The 18,316-nt window shown below is 41.2% G+C and overlaps 2 protein-coding genes across 2 annotated transcripts in view; one reads left to right on the forward strand and one right to left on the reverse strand.

Annotated features, from left to right (window-relative positions):
• The first annotated feature begins 4,624 nt into the window (after positions 1-4,624).
• kif9 (kinesin family member 9) lies at positions 4,625-15,124 on the forward strand. Its single transcript, XM_061240169.1, has 21 exons — positions 4,625-4,700; positions 5,731-5,844; positions 6,058-6,223; positions 6,471-6,577; positions 6,852-7,082; positions 7,374-7,457; positions 7,809-7,901; positions 8,140-8,287; positions 8,900-8,964; positions 9,240-9,317; positions 9,699-9,767; positions 10,132-10,236; positions 10,570-10,625; positions 11,207-11,297; positions 12,094-12,221; positions 12,349-12,519; positions 13,014-13,222; positions 13,676-13,855; positions 14,400-14,518; positions 14,709-14,810; positions 14,973-15,124. Exons 2-21 carry the CDS (start codon positions 5,749-5,751, stop codon positions 15,069-15,071), a joined length of 2,397 nt encoding a protein of 798 aa, XP_061096153.1. The 5' UTR covers positions 4,625-4,700; positions 5,731-5,748; the 3' UTR covers positions 15,072-15,124.
• Positions 15,125-16,068: 944 nt separating this feature from the next.
• The window catches only part of scrib (scribble planar cell polarity protein), a 97,850-nt gene continuing 95,602 nt past the window's right edge, over positions 16,069-18,316 (reverse strand). Inside the window, 1 exon segment of the mRNA XM_061237471.1 lies at positions 16,069-18,316. Coding sequence (XP_061093455.1) covers positions 18,287-18,316 — 30 coding nt within the window. The 3' untranslated portion in view covers positions 16,069-18,286.

Raw genomic sequence — 18,316 nt, forward strand, 5'->3', positions numbered from 1 at the left:
CCTTGAACGTGACAATGTTAAATTGTCTAAAGATTGGATAGAGTCCATTGAAACAGATTTCCCTTATTATTTTTATCCCTTACTTTCTGTTAATGGTCTAAAAAGTAGAAGGCATTGTCCTGGATTATTGCTTGAAATTACAATATTATCCCATATTTCCCCACAAACCTTGCAGGTGTGGATCATGCCGGATTGATTCACTTTAATGTGGGAAAAAAAGAAAAGAATAGTCTGTTTTGGCTCTATTCTGCTTGGTTACTGATATCCCTGCACTGTGGATCTTGATGAATTGGCTGAATTGATTTTTCATAGATGCTTTTGTAATATACAATGAGCTATTCAGCCACAATGTCATACATCAATACCAGCAGAATACATATCTGCTTTTAGGGAAATTTCTATTCAAACTTTTAGTCTGAAGTTTCTTGGTTCTACTAGATACATATTAGTTGTTTCTTTGCACCACTTATTCACATCTGCATATTTGTTTGTGACTTATCAAAGGTGCTACTGAAAGTTGATTATCCACCTCATACAGTATGTAGGATTGAGAGATCAGGTATGCAAATATTCTGCATTCCAACCATTCACTGTGTCGTTAAGGCCAGGAGGACACATGACTACATTTTTGATTTATGCAAACATATCTTGAAAGTAGTAAGAGCCAGTGGCATTTGAGAAATTTGTAAATGGATATGGGATGACGATGATGTGACATATGTGACCTGCTCTATCGAAATCAGTCGTATTGACTGTAAAACATATTTTGAGTTAGAAATATGTTCAGAAACTAAGAGAAAAGAGTTATCGTTCTACTCCAGATATCAAGGGAGTCCCATTTCATCTTGACAGCCACCAAACCATGTTTTTGAGAAAAACGGCTTCAAAGTTGTGTTGAGAGATGCATGAGTCTGGGAGACTACTGACACTGGCCTAACAAAATTCTGGAGCTTGTCGTCTTATGTATAAACAATATTTTTTACTCTGAACATTTACTCTTGACATTGACATACAGGCCATGAAAGCAAATGCATTAACATGTAGCCACAAACTGGTGAACTGTGATAAGCTGGCTAGCCTCCAAAATGCACAACTCTGGTGTTACCTTCACTTTGACCTCTTGAATTTAAATTATATTTTTATTTAGAATTCAGCATTAAGACAGGCAGGTTATGAAAGCCTTACGACTGATTATGAGCGGGTCAAATATGTGTTTGAGCTGTATTCCTGTGCACGTTATGAACAGAAATTAATTTACATCTTCATATGCTGTGTATATGCCCTGTTATATGAAGTGAACCAGCACCATAGCTTTAGCAACCTCCATCAGTTGACCTGAGTGCAGTTAAGCAGTTGCCCTTTCAGCCTTTGGCGACTCTACCACCTGAGCTGTGCAGTCCCCTTACTGGAGGACCGCACTTCGTGCACAGCGTCTGACCATCCAGAGCGGTCTCTCCTGCATTACGGGGAGTGGTCAACCCAGCCTGGGAGACACGACTGTGCTACGCTCCCCTCTCTTCCTTTTGGCCTTGATGCTCTAGGTCTGTATCACACTGTTGAATGCTGATTGAAAGTATGGAAGTTCATGAAAATGGCAAATCTGAAGGTATATTGGCTGTGCAATTTTACATTTGTGATATTACAATTATGGTGCTCCTTATTAGGATAGTGGGAAAAACATCCCTGTCCCTAGGCTGACACTGCATGTTGTTTCTGTCTACTAAAGCCCTTTCAGCTCCCCTTATGCAGGCAGATTGCATATTTCCTCTCAGTTCATGTGCCCATGTAACTTCATGTTTAGCTTTCATCTTTCCCATTTATTTTTTATATATACAATGACTGTGCATTACATGTCATTTTGAACTGCAGGCAATTCAGGGAGAACAGTTGCTATTGAGGGTGAATTTCTAGCAGTTACCTTTATTTTGGAAGTCCCCTTTTGCAAGTAAAATGCCGAAATTTTTTACTGCATGCACTACAATACCTTGCACCCCATGCCACTCCCTGATATACGACTGCTTTTCCTTGATTATTTACAGCTATCTTTGTTTGACTTGTGGTGTTTTATTGCAGTATTTGGCATAATAGTGACAAAATTATCAGGCAAGAATCCTGATAATATTGTATATTCACAGTATTTTTTCACCTACAGGTCTGATGCTAGAGGGACAAGAGGTAGTTTGGCAGGAGATGGCCTGAGAATTGAAATTTGAGAACTTCATGAGCTACTAACCTCTTTCTGCCTTAAAGTGTTTCATGCTTTCCCACTCAGATGTGAACTCTGAACTCTAAAGGCCTAAATGATTTATGCTGTCAAATTACATGTAAAACACTACACGTGGATTTGCATTGTCACCCTGTTAGATCACAAAACTGGATTTGTAGATCACTCGGAACAGAAATGGTTGCCTCCCAGTCTTGTCAATGCAGCCGAATGATTCATAATGGATGTTAGCAAATGCCTTCAGTGTATCAGAGAGGTGGTGTTACTTGAAATACTTAATGAAAAAACTGCCAAATAAGCTATATTATGTCCATGTAGAACCACTTGAATTGGTTACAGTGAATATCTATTAAAATATTGATATAATGTTATTTCAACATGACTGCATATTCAAATAGTGTGATCACCAAAGAGAAAGTCATTAGTTATTTCGCTGACACTTTCATCCAAAGTGATTTACGGTCCATTAGACTAAGCAGGGGCCAATACCCCCTGGAGCAATGTACAAAACATTACGACCACTCGGAGATGAAGTGAATAATGATTATCCCATAACAACGGCGCATGTCAAGGTCTGGGTTATATTAGACCGCACGCAAACAGTTCTCATTGTCGACGTGGCGGATGTGGGAGAAATGGGCAGGCGTAGAGACCTGAGTGACTTTGACAAGGGCATAATCGTTATAGTCAAATGACTGGCTCCGAGCAACTGAAATGGCAAGGCTTGTGGGATGCTCCCGCTCAGCAGTGATGAGGTGTTGGGCGCCCAAAGGAAGCAAAGAAGGCTATCCCGTCTGGTCAATTTTACATGTGCTACCTACTACCGTTGTTGTGGACCTGGTACAACCCTTTATGGCAATGGTATTCCCAGATGGCAGTAGCCTCTTTCAGCAGGATCATGCGGCCTGCCACACTGCACAAATTGTTAGGGAATGGCTTGAGGAACATGACAAAGTGTTGCCCTGGCCTTCAAATTCCCCACATCTCTGCATTGGTGGGATGTGCAGGAACAACAAGTCTAATCCATGGCAGCTCCACTTCGCAACTTACAGGACTTAACCCTCGTGTGGTGTTTGGGTCTGTGGGATCCATTTTCAGTGTTCACCAAAATAAAAATGATAAAATTGCATATTTCTTCACCCGGAGACTCAGTAGCTTTGGCTTATTTTCCATGAAGAACATGTAAAAGAACACAATTTAATTTAGTACACACTGTGCACCCTCCACACATTTATAATATATATGCGGTGTTCGGGGACCCGGGAGTAATAAAAGTGGAAATTGTTGGTGAAAATAAGGAAACCATGTAAAAATTTAACAAAAAGCTTTGTTGTGTACCCTCACTCGGTCTTCCTCCTACCTGTGCGTGTGTGTTCAACATAGCACCAAGAACCTGTCTGCTCCCACACCCTTTACCCTCTTTAGTGTGTGAAACTTCACAATGTCTTGCACAATGTTATTTCAAAACATTAAGAATCAGGCTCTCTGGACAGGAGCTCCTAAAGATGATGATGACGGGAACACTGAAAAAAACAAGCCAGAGCTCCCACCTCAGCTGTCGACTACACCGAACACTGAAGTTTCTGTTCATGGCCAACATGACCCTGGTGTCCTATCTGCCAAAGAAAGGCAAAAATGTGGGTCATCAAGTGCATCATCATTATGCAAAGACAAATTCTACAACTAAGATCATTTTTAATCACAGCAGGCAATTTATCAAAATGACAATGTTGTCAATAATTATTTGGTGGAATCATATCAGCATAATAGCATCTTAATTTAAGCAATATATCAGCTTAATTTATTTTCCATTTATTGCCACGATTCATCACCATGAACAATGAGAATGATGGAGCTTGCGAGCTTCTCAGAGAATGGCAGCCCCTTGACCCCTTGCAACCCGTAATCGTGGTAGTTGGAAAAAGATGAGGTGTGTATATTTTCCTATGTAGAAAGACGATCGCCACCAAGTGATGCAAAATGGAACCCCCAGAACTGTATAATAACATTTCTGTAGTAAAGCTTCATGACTGGTGAAAATGAACGTGCTTTTAAGGTCCCTTGGGATTCCATACGTTACTACACCTTAAAACAGACGCTTATCTTTTTAATTTGCGATTGTTCACGTCACTAAAAATAATTATGCGATAATCTCAGTTTAGCGACTATGAGCTAGCGCTATGGCTAGCAACGTTTTATACATATCAATGATCACCCGCAACTTGCGAGCTGCGAAAAGCATATTTTATTACTATACTAAACGCTTTGAACAGTTAAATCCGGGAAGTTTACGTGTTATTGTTTTGCATTTAGGCTACTTTCCACGTGTCCTGTACGGAAACGATGTTGGTTTCCATGAGAACAGCTGTAAACATGAGACTTTTTGACTGCAGTGAGAAACCTTTATACGGTATATGAGAGGAACTAAGTTACGGAAAACAGTAGTTAGAAAACAAATAGATCTGCTCCATAGTCGGTAAGTCTAACATTTTCGTGTGTATTATTTTATTTGCGAATCAAATGCCCCAACGAATCGAATCAGAGAAAACGTTCGATATGATCCTACGCATATTAGAACAAAAATGTCACGTGCAATGAGCGATAATAAGATATCATAAGTTAGGCTAATTAGGGGTCGATTAGCCTAAAGTGTATCTAATTCATGAAAATGCAATATGTGCGCGCAAAACTTAACGATGCTCATAATAACTCATAATAACTCATATCTCCCCGTAGCTAGCCTACATGCAGAACACATATTGGAGACACTTAGAAGGCTCGTTTTGATTTATTATAAAGAATGATATAATAAAGATGTATAAAATGACAAGAACATTCTCTACATTGCAAACGACTCCAAATGCCCTTACTGCCACTCCTCGAAACATCTCGCGACCTTTTTCTTTTTATGCATGAACTAACGATAGCGCTTGACACCTGTCCAAGGAACATTTGAGCAGCCAATTGCCGATGTTGCTACTTTGTTGAGAGTTTTACCAGGGAGGAAGTTACTAATACGCCGGAAGGAATATTCAATACTCAAAATGTCTTAGCCGATATTGAGAGGGGATAAAGAAGTACAAGATAGATTTCTTAAACTAAAGACAAATAAGGCAGCTGGTCCCGAAGGCATATTCCCAAGGGTACTGGCAAGTATTTTTTAGACAGTCTTCAGAAACTGGAGAAATACCAGATGACTGGAAACAAGGTAGTATAATACAAATATATAAAAAGGGGAACGTACTGGTCCAGAAACCTACAGTCCTGTCAGTTTAACTTGAGATAAATTACTTTGGTCCCCTAAAATTGGGGGGATTATGTATAATTTAGTGACTGAAATTACTACATTTAAAACAAATTTAAAGCTGCAGTAATTATTTGGATTTTGACTTTTGATAAGATCAGGGAAGTTGCACTCCTGAGAACATTATTTAGTAAAAATGTATTTGTCGTATTTACTGCTTATCAGCGTATACACATAAAGGACACTTTTTTTTCTGTTGTAGTTTGTAACAGGGGAGACCATGAACACCCATGGCAGTGAGGTGAAAGTATTTTGTCGCACTCGACCCACGGCTAACTTTGCCCAAGATCTAATTGAATACCTTCCAGATGGCCAGGTAGGCTACATCACAGTAATTAATAATAATAATGATTATTTAAAATGTTGCGATTCTAGTCTTCAATTGTACTCTGATCTATCATAGCTTTGCTTCAAATGGAACTTGCCATGTGACAATTAACTTTTGTCTGCGCCCGTCACCATAGTTGCTCTTTACCATATCTCATCCAGTTCCTTTCCCCTTCTACCTCACCATTTCCTCTATTCTTAGACCGTGAATGTCCATCTAAAGAAGGAGTCCCGGAAGGGGATTGTGAATAACCAACTGAACTCTTGGTCATTCCGACTGGACAGAATCCTGCATGATGTGTCCCAAGAGGAGGTCTATAACAGTGTGGCCCATCGTGTAGTACTTGGGGCTCTGGATGGATACAATGGTTCGTCCCTCACCCCCGCACCTCCCCTGAGTAACATCAGGCATCTAGACATTTTGTCTTCCCATATTTTGTTAAATGAACTTTACTAAGAGCAGCTACATGTCTTGTGGAACACAACCCTCCTATATATATTGTGAAGTTGTTATTTCAGATGTGTTACATACTGTAGTATTGTGATATGTTGTATCAGAAGCTGAAATTGAAATACACAACACATGGGTGTCTGTTCATTGTGGGTTTCCCCCAGGTACAGTGATGTGTTTTGGGCAGACTGGGGCAGGAAAGACCTACACCATGACAGGAGCTACAGAGAGCTACAAAGAGAGAGGGATCATTCCCCGTGCTCTACAGGAGGTGCTGTTGTTCTTCATACTAAAGCACAAACTTCCACAATTATTTTTCTTGATCTTATTGTGTAAGAATAAGTAATAAACATGTTGACAAAAAATGTACATGATAGCTGTTAACTGTTCTTAAAAATAGCAGCCTGTAAAATGGGGTTCTATCACGTAGCATTGTCCGGTTACAAATCTATTATGCACATTATGTAAATATGCGCTTGTGCTAATGTATGTGAAATGTATTCCCTGTCCCCTGATATATCTGTCTCACCTCTGTCCCAATGCAGGTGTTTCAGGAGGTGGAACAGCGGTCCGACCACACTATAACAGTCCGCCTGTCCTTTCTGGAGATCTACAATGAGATATTGCTGGACCTGCTGTCCTCAGTAAAAGAATCCCCAGCTGGGCCGCCTGCGGCCATGGCGATTGTGGATGAGGGGGGTGCTGGTGTCAGTGTGAAAGGCCTATCGCTGCACCTCGTCCACAATGAAGAGGAGGCCCTCAACTTGCTCTTTGAGGTGACCTGGACCACGTCTGTTTTTCAGTCCGCAGGTTTTTAAAATGGTTTTTGGGGGTTGAGTGGACTATGTAATATAATTGACTTCCATTATAAGGCAGTGTAAGAAACTGGTTGTGAGCTTGGAATGGTTTTCAGGGTATTGCTCAGATCCTTCATCATAGTGTCATTGTATTGTTCAGTGTTCAGAAGACTGTATGTTTTTATGGATTATTCTATCAAATGCAGTAATTGATTAATTGATAATGCAGCCCTATTTCAAAACCACTGTTCCTTCTAATAATACCATCAGGGAGAGATGAACCGGATCATCGGAGCACACTCTTTGAATAGAAATTCATCCAGATCTCATTGCATCTTCACTGTCCATATTGAGGTAGGAAGCTGTGTGCCCTAATACAAACAGAAAACAATTACAATTAGATTAATAGTTTTTCACCATCACAAGACCCTGTTGTACCAAAGTTCATATTACCACAAACAAGATACTAGACTTTATTCTCGAAATGTTTCCACTTTACCTGAGTGGTTATATCCACAGATAATCATTTATCTTACAAACATTTTCTGAGCCCAACACCTAATGTGCAGACATCGGCTTAGATTTTACGACCTTGACATGTAAAAAGTCACGTTTCTGGAACGTTTTAGCTCCTCAAGGAACACGGGGGGCAAACTAGTGTAAAAAAGACATTCCTTTCTTTTGAATTTGCAATTTGTGTTTCAGTCTCACTCAAGAACCCTATCAGATGCCAAGTATGTCACCTCCAAGTTGAACCTGGTGGACTTGGCTGGGTCAGAAAGACTTGGAAAAACTGGAGTGAGTTTAAACTGGCTTTCTCCATTTTAGTTTAGTTGAATTTACCAATGAAATGTTATGTGAGTTGCCATAAAGTATTTTAACCTAGTAGTTTCATATGTTTAAGAAGTGTTTGCTTGCCTCAGGGTAATGTTGCATTGTCAGTGGCTTTTCAGTCTTGTCCTGCTCATTACTATGATCACTATCACTATAATCTGTTGTGATCTCATGTCCATCTCTCTCCCGCATTGTTGTCTAGTCTGAGGGTCAGATTCTCATAGAGACTATGTACATCAACAAGTCCTTGTCCTTCCTGGAACAAGCCATCCTAGCCTTGGCAGATCGACGCCGGGACCATGTGCCCTTCAGACAGAGCAAGCTAACCCATGCCCTCAAAGATACTCTAGGTCAGCTGGGTCATCAGCAGTACTCAATGTCATCTCCAGTATGATTTAGCTTTATCTATGTATATATACAGTGGCTTCAGATTCAGACCCCTTTTCCACACTTAGTGCCTTTCTAAACTATGTCAATCAATGAAATTCAGGTTGATTCCAATCAATAGACACATCTCAAGGATAATTAAAACAGGATGTACCTGACCACAATTTGGAGTGCCAGAGCAAAGGGTCTGAATACTTATGTAAATGAGAGATGAGAGTTTTTGGATTTTGAATAAATGTGCAAAATTTTCTAAAAACATGGTTTCACTTTGTCAATATGGGTTATTGAGTGTAGATTGATGGGCATGGCATTTTTTATCCATTTAAAATGAAATCTACAACACAATAAGGTGAGCAAAAAGTGAAGGGGTCTGAATACTTGTGTTATATATAAAATGAATGTATTGCTATCTATAAAATGTTAGTATTTATATTTATTAGGATTGTAAAGTTCAATTTTTGTGGAATTTTGAGGTTATTCTGACTCCAATGGCTTACATACATGTATTCAAGATCCCAAAATGGTAAACATTATACTCATAGTTTTTATTTTACCAGATTAATTCCTCTCTGCAGGCGGAAACTGCAACACAGTGCTGGTGGCTAATGTTTATGGAGAGGCTGGTCAGATAGAGGAGACGGTAAGCATAGAGGAATTACTGTGAAGGGAATGATGATGTTCATCACACTATAGCTGCTGCCTGATAAACACAGCTGCTTCAGGGCTGTTAACCCTGGTGATGAAGAAAGAGACCAGGGGCTCAGATAACTGCACAGAGTAAAACCTGAACCATGTTCCAGATATATGAGGTTTTTTGGTTATCCAGCTGACTCCGTAATCCTGCTTTGTGGAACAGGCCCCAGTTCTCCCCAAAGCACATCTGGTGTAGCCTTACTGCTATTGTCTTCGTTGCAGCTATCTACTCTCCGCTTCGCCTGCAGGATGAAGTGTGTGCGAACAGAGCCGGCTGTCAACGAGCATGTTGACCCTGTGGTCCGTATGACATCCATTCTTCTAATTTCTCTTCATTATTTATTCGAAGGCAACAAAATACCCTCCTGCTAATGTTCCATGTGCAATGCATGTTTGTGCGACTGTGTTGATTACAGGTTAACCCTCATGACCGGATGTGACTTCCTGTTGAGAAATGCATTTGCCACTGTGTCATAATGCCATAATGTGCATTTTATCTTATGATGTCTGGAACCTCAAACACTGGGGTACAAATATATTCACAATGGGGTTTGTTTGTTGTGAAGTCACTAAGCAAGCAAACCAAATAGATGACCAAACCTTGATCACATGTATGCAGAAGGGGCTTGTGGCCAGTCTATGTACCATGGGTATACTGGTAATGTCGTGTGATGCATGCAGCTCCAGGTTAAGAAACTGCAGAAGGAGATACAGTTACTGAAGCAGGAGCTATCCGTCCAAGATACTCTGGTGAGCTAACATGCCTCCCCTCTACCCCTGTACTCATATAGCACTGCACAGATGGAAGTGGTCACCTAATGCAGGAGTCTGCCTTGTTCAAATGAGGGCTTTACCCCTTTGGTTTTAGTAGCGATGTACACGTGTTCAAAAGCATCCCTGCACACAATCCTGCCCAAATGCATCTGCACAAATGTTTCATTATTCTGAGAATCTAGCATGTTAGCAATGCTAACTAGCATTGTATTGAATTGTCAGACAAGAGTGAAAAATTAGAATGATATGCTTAATTATGAGTACACTGTATAGCTGTCCAATAGACTTAAATATAAGACTGTTGACACCAATCCTAAATAACATTCTTCTCTCAAAAAAGGCCAACCGGACTGGGGTATCCTATGGTGCACTTACAGAGACACAGGTAGCACAGATTCAGAGCCAGGTCCAGAGATACCTTGATGGCACCGTGGACGAGATCAACGTGAGGCGGCCACTGATTCCTTTGTTTTCTTTGTGTTGCGTCCTCTAATGTGTCTACGTTAATGCACCACCTCCCATTCCTCTCCAAAAGAAATCTGTTTTATACTACGAGTAGCAGAAGTTTCCCAAACGAATAAATCAGGCCTGAAGCAACAGCTTACCTCTTAATTCACAATCTCTGCTGCCTTATCCCCAGTTTCTGGTGTGTAAGCGATTAATCCAAGCTTGATGCATGAAAGCACAGACAAAATCAGTTCTCTATTTTTGGGTGAATTCATCAAATGAAGAATTGGGTTTTGGATGTGTGAGATCTGTGTTGTGCTTTCCATTGCAGGTAGTAAGCATCAGGCAGGCCAAGGAGGTTTTTGTCCAGTTCAAGCTCGCTCTGCAGTAAGTGACCCTCAGCCATTCAATTTGTCCATCATTAACATTACAGTATGCTCGTTTTTACAGTGAAGCCCATATGTATTTGGACAGTGGTACAATTTCTGTTGTTTCAGCTCTGTACTCCAGCACATTGGATTTGAAATTAAATATTGAATATGATATTAATGTGCTGACTGTCACCTTTCATTTGAGGGTTAAATGTATATCCATATAGGGCAATCCATGTAGGAATTACATCCCTTTTTATACAAGTCCCCCCATTTTAGGGGACCAAAAATAATTGCACAGTTGGTTTCTCAGCTGTTTCTGATTACTCAGGTGTAATTAAGCTTTCAGCATCTAGTCTTGATTCTAGAATTTTGATTGCCTTTCATTGCATTTGTCTACATGAAGACCAGAGTTGTGCTAATGACAGCCAAGGATACCATTATATGGCTGAGAAAAAAGAAAAAAACAGTATAAACAATATTCATTATTTAATTTCAAATCTAATGTGCTGGAGTACGGAGCCAAAAGAACAGAAATGGTAGCAGTAGACCCCGATAAGCAGTTGGACTCGCTGATGGGTTGTGTATGTTTTACAGGCAGCGGGAGGAGAAAATCAAGGAGGACACGATTCAGAACTATATCCTGGCAGAGAAAGCACAGAGCATGCAGGCAGCTGCTAATGCAAAGGTGTGTGTGGAGCCTGGGGGAGGGGGGGAGGGCAGGCGGAAAGGCAGGGAAAGGCTAGGATTTTAGGTAAATTATATGGAAATGGGGAGGGCCACAGGGATAGTAAATGTGAATGTGGAGTCTCTCCTGGGGGTTTAAGATGGGGAAGAATTTTTGTGTGACAGGACGGTAGTGAGGAGATGAGCCTGAGGTGAAGTTAAAGTCCGGAGGTGAAATTAAAGCCTGCAGTAAAGACTGATTTTAAGTTAGTTTAGTAAACCTGAGATGTGCAAATATGGCATGTAAACCTTGTTTGTTGAGCTGTGGCACAGTATTCCTAATTTTACCACCTATTTAATATTTTTACAGAATTGTGAGTGATTTTAGATATAGCTCATGTGAAAGAGTTTAGTAAACCTGAGATGTGCAAATATGGCCTGTAAACCTTGTTTGTTGAGCTGTGGCACAGTATTCCTAATTTAATATTTTTACAGAATTGTGAGTGATTTTAGATATAGCTCATGTGAAAGAGTTTAGTAAACCTGAGATGTGCAAATATGGCCTGTAAACCTTGTTTGTTGAGCTGTGGCACAGTATTCCTAATTTAATATTTTTACAGAATTGTGAGTGATTTTAGATATAGCTCATGTGAAAGATGAATTCAGTGTTTTTTCTAGAGGAGCATCACCTTGATATTTTTACACATGCTTCAGTTAGGGTGGTGATGAAATATTCTTAAATTATATTCCGTTCTGCACAGAAAAGCAGCCAATGCTTTGCACATTATGTTTGAAAATAAGCCAATGTTACCTTCCAGGGTCCCAACGGAATAGTGGATGTTGATGGACCTAATTTTGGAGTGGGCATGGCCCCTTCATTAGACAAGAACAGTAGACTACAATCCCCCCACAGGGTCAAAACCAAAAAGGGAAAAGACTTAAACCGGTAGGTGCACTGACCTGCCGTTCTTCAGCTTCAGTTTTTTCTCCAATAGAAGTTTGCCAACTTGGGTTTCTTTCCCTGATACATGTTCATTCATGTCATATCATGCATGCACCCTGTTCGCACTCAGGAAGGACGGAACAGCGAGCCCTGCCCTGATGAAGGAGGCAGAGACCTCGTCCACATCCCGGATGAACCCCCTGCTGGCGTCACAGAAGGACATAGATGGCCAGGAGGCTGAAATGCAGAGTCAGGACCCCCAAGGCCCACAGGCGGGGGACAAAGAGCACGTCAGGACAGAGTACTGAAAGCACAAGCATGTTTTACCTATCCCCTATCCATTGTGGCCAGAGAGATGGAAGTACTTGAGAAGAATTTATACATACTTGCTGCTGAATATACCCCTTACCTGTAGCAGTTCAATAACAGGAGATAATGTAAGATGGGTTCTTGGCTGTATCAGCAAATTCTTGCCATCCAAATGAAGGACTAGGGTTAGGGGTTAGGTGTCTTGCTCAGAGACACTTCGACACAGCCTGGGCGGGGGAATGAACCAACAACCCTCTGATTGCCAGACGACTGCTCTTACAGCCTGAGCCATGTCGCCCCTGATCTTTAGAACGGGCATCAAAGACCTTTGTAGTACCAACCTTGAGTGAAACGGTGCCCTCTTTATGTGCAGGAAGTATTGCAGGACGCATTGCAGGAAGAAGTCTTATTAGGAACTTAATAGGAAATAACGCAGTGTGTTCTGTCACCCCTGGTCTTCACTTTAACCTCGTAATTCTCTCCTAGTTCCCCTCCTCTGAAAGCCACAGCCTTCGAGGACTTCAAGGCGGAGCGTGGCAGCGAGATAAACCGCATCCTGAAGGAGAACAAGGCGGTGTTGGCAGAGCGACGGAGGCATCTGAGGGAGCTAAGGGACGGGGTGAATGCAGCCAAGCGCGAGATCGACCGCACCAGTGCCGAGCTGCAGCAGCTGCGGGAGCATAGCCAGCAGCAGGGTCTGTCCCCAGGGTCACAGTCACCCGCTGGCTCTCGCCGTAGATAGGAATACTTCAAGAATTACCTGCTGTAAAATGTAGCTATGCCAGCTCAAAAATTGAACTGGTTGACCAGTTCAGACCAGCTCCCAGCTCGATATGGTTTGACCAGCTGAAGCTATGTTTTGAAACAGCTCAACCTATGAATTGAAGCTATGAATTGAACCGGTCAACCAGCTACCAGCTCAGATAAGCTACCAGCACTCGTTGGTTGACCATCTCATACCCAGCTAGACCGGCTTTATGACCAGCTTGGCCATGCTGGTTGACCAGATCTTACCCAGCTAGACCAGCTTATGACCTGATCAACCAACTACCAACTGTTTCAAAACCTAGCAGGTTTGAATGCATGTGTTACTTTTATTCCACAAAATTGGTTTGGTGAGCTCATGAAATTAGTGCCCATCTCTGCAGGGCGATTGGTGAGTGCAGATGGGGAGCCTGTGCTGGAGGAGGCAGAGCTGGCCTTGCTGCTGAGTCTGCAGAAGCTGAAGGGACAGTACCGTCAGCACTATAAGGAGCTGTGCAGCACCAAGGCTGAGGTCAACTACTGCGAACACCTGGTGGACCAGTGCAGGACTCGTCTGCTCAGCGGTAAGCCTGACATCTCACCCCTGCCCCGGTGGAAGAGTGGAATTTGTAAGCAACTTTGCCCTGGAAGGGCTGCATTACTGCACAGTCCCTACAGTGTAAAGATTTATATTGTGTAAATAGTTCAGAGTGGTATCTGAATGCAAGACCAGACCGTTGTTTGGGCCTCTGCTCAATTACTCTACACCAGGGATCAACTGTGGCCATCAAATCCAGCCCTGGTTTTCTTTTCTCCCAGGTAATTAGTGCTATTGTTTGGCCAGTCTTCACACCTGACTCCCAGGTAAAACGAGGGTGGAGAACCAGCCGTTCCTGGCCAGTGTAAGTGCAGGTTTTTGTTTTAGCCCAACAAGAACACACCTGATTCTACTGATTAAGGTCTTGATTGAAGACCATGATTAGTTCATTAGTTTAATCAGGGGTCGTAGTACTGGGCTAAAACAAAAACCTATACCCATACCGGCCCTTTTTGGATAAGATTGGACCCCCCCCCCCCCAACGTCTTGGTGGTGGAGGTTTAAGGTGGCTCTTGGTTTTTGTGCTTTAGAGTTTGAGAGCTGGTATAATGAGTCGTTCCTGATTCCTGAGGAGGCGCAGGTGATGCTGAGAGCAGGGGAGCCCACCATCCGACCAGGACTCATCCCTATGGCCAAGGCCTTGGCTCTGGTCAGTTTCCCAAAAATAACACCCCCTGGAGCAGCATGTTGAACATGAAGGAATATTTCAGACCAAGAACTCTAGTAGACCTACTAATACATACAAATACCTTCTTAAGCCTCATTAGATTTCACTTTCATTCACAAATGTACCTGACCCTAAATGACCCTACATGGTCTGTGATCATGTCATCCCACAGGAGGAGGATGATCAGGAGCATTTTGATCATCTCCGCTCAAAGCTGCTGACCAGCCCTGGTGCAATCTCCTACTTCAACGCCCATGACAAGACCTTGCAAAAGGTGGGCAGTTCCACTTAAACATACATTCATCACTATAAAGCTCATTTTAGGATCGCACAAATCCCAGAAAGTTTATAGCAAACAGTACTATGTGCCCTGAAATGACACGAGACAGTATTTACTCGAATGGTCAAGGATCATCCTACTCCCCCGTCTCTGCAGAGAATCTACAGCAAGACCACAACCCAGAAAGTGCAGCACAAGAGGACCTCAGGGGGAAGCGGGAAGACCAAGCTGCCTGCCATCCTGTCTGTGACCTGAAAGTAGCGCTGTCGTATACGATCAGTAGGGGGAGGACTACTGTATCCAAACACCCCGGAGAAAAACTGAAAATAAAAAATAAAATAAATAAATAAAAAAGTTATTCATATTGTTGTATTAAGCATGAGAATAAAATCAATGATGGGTATAATGATTATTTCAAAATAAAATTCTGGTGCCAGCATGGTCTGGTGCACCTGTGTTTATGTGCGAATACTGCAACGCAGACTTAATGCCTAAAAGAGGCAATTATCTGCAGACAGTGTCATCTGAAAATGTAATAAAATACATAAAATACTAATTTAATAAAGATAATAGATACCATGTGGAATCCTAAATTATACCTTTTATTATTTCCTCATTCTTAAATGGTAGTTTTCCTTCATGCTCTTTCAATCGGTGTACTTAGTTTTCATTTCAGTCACAAAAATATTTATAACCTGAAATAGTTCCAGTTAATTCACGAAGCATTAAAACAACAACACCGACAGCACAGAAGTGAACACTCAATAAAGCTCAGTACATGCCCGAGTCATTTTCAAATGTGCTCGGTCTTTAAAAGTGTTTAAAATGTGCTTTCTGTGACTCTTACAGCATCTATTAGAACTGACTGACTGCAGTTAAAGGACTGAAACTAACAAACAAATGTTCAGTGCTAGGGGAGCAATCTTGTTACCAGTTATGCCATTGTGGAATTGTCAGACTTTATATTGGTTGGAGATCTGACTTTGAGTCTCAATGTGCAAATGCTTGAATCATTGTTCTCTAAATTGAAGTGAACATTGAAGTACATTAATGGTTTTTAAGGGCCTGTGTGAACCCTGTACACCCTGAACTTGCACAACAAAGCCAAGCACAAAAGATCCAGTCTGGGACACCATTTTGTTAAATGAAAAGTAAACTTTATTATTCCTGAACCACAAAATAGACTTCTTTGGTTGTACAAATTCACTAGTTACAGTCTTGGATGAGCTATAAGCCCTCCCTTTCCCACCCACCCATTTGGAAAACAAGAGCTCTCCAAGAAAATTCAAAGAATAAAAGAACAAATCAAAATATTCTGTGTAAAAATGCAGTGAATCCCATTTGCTTGGAAAATCCCAGAGCCTGTTACCTAATTAAAAATATCCATTCACAAATTATGGCCCAAACTGAATTTCAAGTCAGCAAGACAAAAAATGAACAGATAAAATTAGTAAATTAAATTCAACAAGAGCTATTTACCATGATTCCGTAACAGAGCACTTTGACTGCGTTGAGTAATATAAGGAAATACAGTTTTGAGTTACAAGTCTAAAAGTTGTGGTCTAAAAGATGCATCCAGTAACTGTGCCAATGTACATGCAGGGATCTCCTCGTCTAGACCCTGTCCAGCCTGTCTGGCAGTCTAGACTCTGGCACCGTCTCAAGACTGGCTCAGTTTCGACCACTCGTTGGTCTCCTTCAGTATCTGTACATTATTCACATGTTAATAGATGATTTCAGTGGCTTCAGATGAAGGTAATCTAACAGAGGGAAATCCACCACCTGCTACCTTCCTCAGCCTGAGGGGCTGAACACTGGAGAGGACAGATGACCTTCAGGTCAGATAACTCTTCAATAATGCCCGTAGAAGAAGAGAATGGCACCAAAATGCAATCAAAGTGTTTATGACAATAGACTCCTTTCACAAATAGTACTTTGTCCTACCCATGTAATGGATTTGTGTGAGTGTTTGCAGGCCTCTCCGGTGTACTCCCCTGTGCTGGAATGGGAATGTTGAAAAATATACATGGTCCAGGCCTCCAGTTGATTTCTACTGGGTCCTCAAAGCAGTCAGTAAAAGTGGTTAATTTACATACTTCCAAGAGTACTAGACACAAAACATAAATCTTAACTTTATAAATCCATTCTTAGAACCTTTGAATTACTCAGGCCTTTTCACAGGTAGTGTGCAATAGAACTATCATAAAAAAAAAACACTTATAATAATGCATGTGCTGTGTCCATTTCATATAAAACCTTGAATGCTTGAAACATATTTTAGTGAGGCTTTACACCTCATTACAAAATTTTATCTAAATAACTAATGCGCCACATCGTTAAGTTTTTTTTTTTCATGGGTCATTCTAAACTGTGCTTTCTTATCATATACACCAGATTGTTGTGCTTTTTATTGCCTTTTCATTTATTGCCTTTAAACTATGATGGTTACACCTAAAGAGGAAACCCCATAGTTCCAGTCCACTATTGAGAAGATTTTCTTCAATTCAACCAATCAGTGTGCAAGATGATTTGTACAAAGTTAAAGCTTTGCACCAAAGATTGTGATTAATCCAGAGGTTCCATAAACAAAAATCATCTTCCCTGTGGGAATAACTAGGTCATTTCTTAGCATCAAATATTCTTAAATATGTACAATTACATGAAACAAAAGAAGTCTTAGATTGTAGTATCAGTTTACCATGTTTGCTTTTCCTGAAGTGAGCTAAAACTATTAAAAGGAATATATAATATACATCATATATTCTTTTTTAAAACTAAAACTGCATGAAAGCAGTGGTGCAACAGAGAAAGGTGGCGTTTCAACTGCCCTGTGTTCAGCGGGCAGGGAAGGCAGCAGAATGTTCTAACTTCCCTCTGGTAAGTAGTCTGGCGAGTTTAAGCCACTCGTATTTACACTCTCCTTCCTCACAGTTACCAACACCAAACCTTGCAACTGAAAACTTCAAAACAAATTAATAAAAGATTTACAGTTAGTATAACAGCTACCTCATTCCTCATTTTCATTCTTTCCTCCATATTTTCTTTTTTTAAAAACAGCAAAATCAAGAGGAAGCAGAAAATAAAAACAGATTAGTCTCGAGTTAAAATAATTCAGCTTCTAAAACGCAAACTGAAAAACAAATTACACAAAGATTTAAAATGGGTTCTGTGGTCTATTTAAGAAAAAGCAACCCCCCCCCTGCTCCCCACACTGTCGCTCTCCTCAACTGATAAGGAGCTACTGTCGTTGCTGTGTTTCTCATTTCCACTCAAACCAGCAGTCTCAGGACTGGCATGCAGGAGCGGACACGCTCTGTGAGCATTTCCATGGAAACACATCTGATGTGCTAGAGTTGCTAGAGTTGTATTTCTACGTGTCTGTCTATAAAGTAGCTTCTGTTGGAGCTCTGGCCTGGCTGTAAGTGTGTTGTTGATTTTGGGGGGTCTGTGTCTTCAGGATGCGGGTAATGTCACGTGGGCACGGTTGTCTCCGGGCTGCG

Source organism: Conger conger, chromosome 4, assembly GCF_963514075.1.
Source record: "Conger conger chromosome 4, fConCon1.1, whole genome shotgun sequence".
Taxonomy (NCBI): Eukaryota; Metazoa; Chordata; class Actinopteri; order Anguilliformes; family Congridae; genus Conger; species Conger conger.